The sequence below is a fragment of the Nannospalax galili genome, unplaced genomic scaffold (genome assembly GCF_000622305.1).
Source record: "Nannospalax galili isolate Female #2095 unplaced genomic scaffold, S.galili_v1.0 scaffold1331, whole genome shotgun sequence".
Lineage (NCBI taxonomy): Eukaryota > Metazoa > Chordata > Mammalia > Rodentia > Spalacidae > Nannospalax > Nannospalax galili.
The window spans coordinates 468,020-475,899 of NW_008330679.1; the positions used below are offsets into that span (position 1 = coordinate 468,020).

General features: G+C 41.7%; 1 protein-coding gene across 1 annotated transcript in view; it reads right to left on the reverse strand.

The window, feature by feature from the left end:
• Positions 1-7,481, reverse strand: part of Capn13 (calpain 13) — a 59,252-nt gene extending 51,771 nt beyond the window's left edge. Inside the window, exon 1 of the mRNA XM_008850958.1 lies at positions 7,284-7,481. Coding sequence (XP_008849180.1) covers positions 7,284-7,481 — 198 coding nt within the window. The remainder of the gene's footprint in view (positions 1-7,283) is intronic.
• Between the last annotated feature and the right edge of the window lie 399 nt (positions 7,482-7,880).

Consider the following 7,880-nt stretch of genomic DNA (forward strand, 5'->3'; position numbering starts at 1 on the left):
ATTTAGACTAACTTATTATCGTCAAGTAGGATTTTCTATAGAAATGAAAATGGTAAGGACAGTTTCATTTTAGGACTTCTAATAGCATTGCACAGTACTCACATGGGCCAAAGGTGGGGACAGAATTTATGCCGTTTTTCTAAATGTTATGAAGGAATTTGATAAATGCACAACTTTTTACCAAAATAATGGAAGTCATAAGTAAAAAACAAAAAAAATAGCTAATTAGGGACAGAACAATATTTTAATATGATGAAAATTAAATGGTGATGATTTCAAACTTGAAATCCATAAATATCCAACATTAAGTTTGCAAGGAAACAGTGGAATTTATTGTATCAAAAGTGGGCATAGTATCTACATTGCCTGTCCTCTAACAGCCTGCCCATCCCTCATGGCCCAACTTTAGAACCTCCAGCCCCAATCAGAGAGTTAAGGCAGCAAGAGGTGGAATGGTACCCAAAAGCATCCCAAGTTACATGTCTGGTTTCCCTGAGAAGGGCCATACAGAACACGGATGACTGTGGCTGAGAGAGGGATGCTCTGGCCCTTGGAAAGTCCCTGATTAGCAGGTGGGCTGGACATTCCAGGGAAGTAGGGAAGTTAGTGTGATAAAATCCTAGAACAGATTTATGCTGATCTACTACCTGATGGTGACTCAGAATTGCCTGGCAGTTTTGTAGACTTGAAGGCTGCTGAGTTCTGCCTGCTATAACTTTGAATCAGTGGATCAATCAGAGATAACATTCAAGAGTGACATAGGTCTTCTTTGGGTGACTCTGAGGCCCATCCAGGGCAAGGTACCAGGCTCAGTGCAGTTTAGTGCTATGTTCCAGGTCACAGAGGAAGCAGGCTGGAAACCAGGCAGTCTGCCCATGGTGGTTTGCTCTTCTCTTCTCAATACCCCAGTAGTTAGAATCTTCCTAGCTTGAATGTTTTCTGATTCTGTGAGATAGACCTGAGAGCTCAGAAATGTTCAGGTGTGCCAAAGGAAGTTGTGGATTTAATATGTCAACTTAACTGGGTCACAGAGAGTCAGCTATTTGGTAAATATCATCTCTGGGTGTGTTTGTCAAAATATGGGTGGGTGAAATTGATATTTGAATTGGTGTACTCAGTAAAGCAGACTGCCCTCTCCAGTCTGGGTGGGCATCATTCAATCCATCAAGTAGTTGACTAAAACAAAGGCAGAGAAAGAATTTGCCTGTTCTCGCCTTGAGCTGCCATAACGGTCTTTTCTTGTCCCCAGACTGGGGATTACATATGTGACTCCCCTGCCTCTTATACCCTTTACTTAGACTTCCCTATGTCTCCTGGTTGCAGACAGCATATCATGGTATTATGCCACTTCTATAACTATGTGAGACAATACCTCATAAGGAATTTCTCCTGATAAGTCCATCAATAAGATACAGATAAATATATCAATAGGATTAATATGTGTTAGTATATATTATCAATATGCTTAGTGATAAATCCATTGATAATATTTAATTAAATATCAATGCTATGACATATTTGTCAAGTCTTTGGAGAACCTAAGTAATACAGAAACCATCAGTAATCACTAAAGTAATTGTCAAATTAAGTAATCATAGTAACTTGGGTCTAGATTGTAGGTCCCTTTCTCCAGTCAAAGTTTGGGATAATCTCTGTTTCATTAAATATATCGGCAGCTCATGTAATGCGAAAGCCCACACAAACTTAAGAAATAGCCTATCTAAATTCACACCACAGCAGCTCCTGTCCCCCAATTGTCTTTGGGGGTATCTCCCCCAATGTGAAACCATTTGTGCTAGCTTGTGTTCTCTTTGAAGACTTCTTATGACCTGCCCATATGGAGTGCTTGTCTTGTGTGAGAAAAGAAGTATAGTTACTTTTGCATAGCTACGACCAAAATACCTGTGAGAAAAACTTAGAAGAGGACATTTATTTTGGATCACAGCTTTGGGAAGTCAGTCAAGTTGCTTGACCCCCATGTACTTAGATATAACATCATGCAGTAGGAGCCTATGGTGGAGGAGGCTGTTCACTGCATGATGGACAGGAAGCAGAGAGCAACCAAGGGATTGGAGACCAGGTATAACTTTCAAGGGCACACCCTCAGTGACCTATTTCCTCCAATTAAGCCCTACATCCTAAAGTCAAGAATCTCCAAAAATACTGCTATCAACTGGAGATGTTCAATACATGGGCCTGTGGGGACTATTTCATATTCAATCTATAACAACTGGATTTACCATCTTGCCATCCAGCCCTTCCAGATGGTGGCCAGATTTTTACTTAGATGGGTAGTAGGGTCATTCTATTTCTATTTGGCCAGGGGGCTGGGGGGGTTGATGTATTGGCATCAAAGTTTTTTGGTTCAATGTCAATCAGCCGTTGGCACAGTTACTTCTGGTACCTTCTGTTACCTGTTGCCTAATAGGATATCTTCATAACCTTTTTTGCAGGGCACATATTGGTGAGTCATTTCTAGTGAATGATCCCATGAGAAACTTCTCTGACTAAATGAAGATATTGTTTCCTGGGCAGGTGCCTTGTTCTGCAGTGACCACAGACTTGGGTCTATGGTTGAGCTCCAACCACCACTGGACAATGTACTTGGGGCACATAGCCCATCCTTTGTTAGAGAACTGGATGTTTTTTTCATTGAATGTGGTCAAAGATGAAATTTCAATCCCTTGATCTGTCAACATTGGTAAAATGTGAAGATCGATCATCTACAATTTTGAACTGTTCACTATGGTAGCCATAGTTATATGTGTCCATTTACAGTTAAATTAATTTAAATTAAAACTTCAACCCTCACCCCAGTTGCAGCAGCCACATTTCAAGTGCTCAACAGCCACATTTGACTAGTGGTTTCAGCAGGGAGTAGAACAGAATGAACACCTCCATCATTGCAAGGCTACAGCACAGTACTGATCTATTTAGTGAGAATAATATCATTGACCTTACTGGACTGCCAGGTTAATTAAATGAAAAATTGCATCAAGCACTTAGTAAAATACCTAAGCTATGTATATATTCAGTAAATGGGATTCATTATTATCCACAGAATAAAAAAGTCTCCTAAAAGGGGGCCACTCTAAGCACCAAATTTAATTTAGAGGAAGCATTACACAGATACCCCACATATAATTCTTGGCACTTATCTCCTACTGAGAGCAGATGTTTCAAAACATTGAGACCAGTGAATCCTTGAATTGCCTCACTACAAGGTCACAGGCTGTTGCAGAGCCTGAGTTGAGGTGAGAAGCAGGTTTGGAAACTCCTTAAAGAGAAATGAAGTTAATCGGGATGTGAGAGAGGTTCTACTTCAACAAAACTTTATCAGAAAAATGTTCTAGGGTAATTGTTAGAGGGAAGGAGAAAGGGAGAAAGAAAGGTAGGTGTGATAGTTAATCTTGATTGACAACTTGATGGGATTTAGAATCATCATAGAAACAAACCTCTGGGAAAATCTGTGGATATTTCCCAGGTTAGATCAACTGAAGTGGGACTTACCCTAAATGGGGGTGGCACCATTACAGGGGCTGGGGTTCTGGACTGAATAAAAAGAGGACAGGGAGCTGAGCATCCACATTCATCTCTTTCTTCTGTTTGACTGTGGACACAATGTGACCCGTTTCTTCCTGCCCCTGTTGCCATGTTGTTCCAGTCACGATGTACTACGGCTTCAAACTGTCAGCCAAAATAAACTCTTCCTTAAATTGCTTCTATCAGGTATTTTGGACCAACAACAAGGTAAGTAACTAATACAGTAGGTAAAGGGAAAGAGGGGGCGAGAGAAAGGGACAGTTGTGGGACACAAAGCAACTTTCTCTACTAGTCCCAGAAAGCTGAGCCTGCTTCTCAGGTACCCTCAGATTATTGTTGAATCTACTGAGCTGGGATGTATACTCCAGGAAGAATGAGGGCTATGGTAGTTTAGCAGTTTCCTGGGGATGGTGCCTCTCCCATCGTCTAGAAATAGCCAGAATGTGGAGATGGCTTAGAAGCCTTGGAGCTTCCTAGGTTCTATGTAATTGAAGTTTAAGGTGACTCAATCAGATCCCTGGACAAGCAAGTTATAGATGGAAGTGTGGGGTAACTTTCTAAAAGCAGAGATGTGTGATGCAGAATATGAGAAGAAATGCACTTTACATACCTCCTCCCAGCAGCCACTGAGACCCTAATAGCTTTCTCTGACCTATATTTCTCTCTGGAAACATTTGCTGAAATTGGCTGAGGACTGAAACTGAAATTCTTGGACCATGAAAGCCACAGAACATTGGGAGGTAGTCCCGAGACTGTTCCCCTGTGACAACCCTCCCTAATTAATCACAAAACAGTGTTTGGTTAAGTACTTACAACGTGCTAGACACTAAGTATACATCCATTTCCTTCTTAAAATAAACATATGCAATATGGTACAGGTATTATTTTTATCCCCATTATTTTTCATCTAAGAAATATAACAAAAGAACATCTACATATGCATGTCTCAGTAGGACAGAGAGATCTACTTGATAGGATTGGTTCCTGGATACCCATAAGAGGTTGGGGAATCTAATGGTGCATAGAGTATCAGTGGCAACCAAGAGCCAAGAATCCAACAAGAGCTCATGATGACACCTTACAAGGTATAAGGCACTATAGGGTCAAAGGTTCAGGTTTTGGAGCTGGACTCCAAGTTCTTCCATTGTCTAGTCATGTGACTTTGGACAGATCACCCTACTCTCTGTTTCTGCTTCTTATCTGCAGAATGAGATTAATAATAGTCCTGCATGATAGTTTTTAGAAGCATTTAAAGAGCCTAAATTCATATCTGCCATCTGGTTAACAGTTAACACTGTGTGAGTATTGGCCTTGTTACTAGCCTGGGTCAGGCTGGTTGCGGTTCTTCTTCCAAGGCTTTTCACAATCCCAACTGTAAGCTACTACAATCAGGGATACCACAGTAGTAAATAGGTGAGCACTCTAGCTTTTCTCTTTGCTAGTATATGTGGAAAATTGGTCAATTCCAGGTTTCCCTTCTTCACACATGAGTTTGAAACCCATACCAGGTGCTTGTAGACAATCAATCACCCATCCACTCATTAATTTATTTTTATTTTTAAAAAATATTGGGCATTTTATTTATTATTTTTATTTTCTGTGTTTGAGTGTATTGCCTAAATGTATGTAAGTGCACCTGTGTCATGCAATGCCCACTGAGATCAGAAGAGGGCATCTGGTCCCCTGGAATTGGAGTTACAGACAGTTGTTAGCTGCCATGTGGGTGCTGGGAATCAAACCCAGGTCTTCTGCAAGAGCAGCCAGTGTTCTTAACAGCTGAGCCATCTATCTAGCCCCTCATTCATTTATTTATCCCTCCAAATACTAACAAATACTTATTAGACACGAAGTCTGTGAGGGTAAAAGTACTGCATGTGGTGTCAGGAGTCTTCATCTAACTCCTGGGTCCCTCTCTCCCTAACCATGTCACCTTGGTTACACCACTTTGTCTGTCTGAACCTGTTTTCCTTTTTGTAACATTAGAAAATACAAAGGGTATGAAGTAAATAAGGCTGTAAGGAAAGCTCTGGAAAGTATTATGTAAACATAAGTACTGCCAACTTTGGAAAAAAACACATTTAAAATATGATATTTGAAAAGAAATGCTGGAAGAAAAAGATAAAGTTCAGCAGAATTTGGGTAAGTCTCTCGATGCAGAACACAATGAGAAAATGAACATGTCTCCTGGCTGTCTCTACTTCGGATTCTTGGTCTGATTCTATGTGAGTCATTTCTACTTGCCTCCTTCTCCTTGCTCCCCAAAGACATCACAAGTTGAGATGCTGCTAGAATTAGATAAGAAACTCTCAACGCTTTCCAAATAGAAATGTTATAAATTGCTCAACACTATAAATAAAGTTTCACATCTAATGCTCAGCACCTTGTGAGGAAACAAAAATACTTCTTAAAAGAATCTCATCTTTTCCAAAATAACAAAGTGGGAACTATGGCCCTGCAGAATTTCTTTAAATGGAGTGCTCTGCCTCCTTAAGAGGTGAAGACAGGAGAGTCATGGTTAGTGACCCACTGCTAATGGGTATGAGCTACAAGATTTGTTAATACATCCAGCTTTCTGGAACTAGCATTCTAAGCCCCACCTGATTTCCACCGGTCCTTTCCTTTCCCGGAGATACATATCTGTCTTGGCTAAGGCAGGAAGTGCTGCTTCCAAAGCTTGATGTCTTGGGTTCTCCTTCCCACCTGTGTACAGAACTTAATTACCTAGCCTCGGACAAGACAACCAGAGTGGGGTCTCCCAGTCTCTGCCTAGGCATCACCAGAAAACATCTTTCTGTACAAGCTGGTAGGGGGTGACTCAAGGTGTCCAGTGTAGTGCTTGGCTTGTAACCAATGCTAAGGAACAGTTCCCATCCCCATCCTCCACTCACTAGACTTTGCATTATTTTCTTGATTTAGGCTCTGCTGGCAGCTTTGGGAGCATGAAAATGAAGCATCAGGATCCTCAAACATCTCTCCAGCTCCTTTGCATCCACAAGAGTCCTGATGATACAACAGGAAGTTTGAGTCCACTGAGAAATTTCCCACAGAGCTGCATGCTATACATTTGAGAGTTCTCAAAACCCAGCAGGCTCATCTTGCTGCAAGGTAGAGTTAGTGGCCATCTGCGGAGGTGGGGGAGTCGTTGTGATCTGAATGCCATCCTGCACTACCACCTTGATTTTACAGTGGATGTCTGAAGTTCTTTTATGGATGACCAAACCTTAACAAGACTGAGAATGTGATTATAAAAGGGAGAGGCGAGGCAATTATTTAAATTCGTCCTAGAGTATAAATGACAGACATGATATATTCCCTTTGAGTAAATTCTAATAGGGAAGAAGAAGAGAGCATAAAGACACTGACACCTGAAGAGAATAAAGTGTGGCAGACTGATAGATGGGCTCAATTATGGAGGTGGAGAGACCCTGGAGACCAACTACCATAGCCTCCACATCCATGACATTCCATTTTTTTTCAGTGACAGAACTAAGGTGTTTTAATCTAGTGGTGAGCTCATTGTTAGAAGTGAGTTAGAACCAACGGCCCAGGCTCAGGCTCTGGGCACAGAGCCTTTTTCCACAGAGTGGACATTGCAGCAGAGAAACCAAACGAATTTCACTTTCTTTCCAGTTTGGTTTGCAACATCTTTGAAACTCTGTTCTTGGGGTCATCCTCTTTTCACTGGCCCATAGCTCCCAGGGCTCCAGAGCTTGGTGTATTCCCAGAGGTGGCTCACTCACCTGTGGCCGCTTCCACTCCAGCTTTGAAAGTTTTTTCCCCTGGAGCAGCTTCTGGCCGATGGAAGAAGCCTCAGCAGGGAATGTTTCATCTACAAACAGTTGACCCAAGCTTAGGCAATGGTCCCGTAAGGACCTAAAGTCCTGTCCCTTGAACTTGACCGCGGGGGTCTCTGCTAGTGGTTCTGGGTTATATGCCATGGCTCTCTTTAAAAGATGTCTGAAGTCCTTTCTTTCTGGTGAGAAAAAAGGGACACGATTAACCCCAGAAGAGCACTTTGATATCTTCAACTTTATAAGATCTGAGACACAAGTCCATGCTTTCCTGAGTCACACAGCCCACAGATGGGCAAACTTGAAGCACAAGTCAACATCCCTATTTCCCATAGATGTTCAGTCTGCCGTACCAAAGAGCTTCTCAGTGTATTTTTCTGTGCATGAGAGGCTATGCGGGTATTTGTCTGTTTAATGAACGTTTATTGAGTACTGACCTTGTGCCAGGCACTCCTCTGAACGCTGGCAATCCAAAGACAAACACATCATGATCTTTAATCCCAAGGGGGCTCATTATTAAGTGGGCAAGATAGATTAGACATTTCA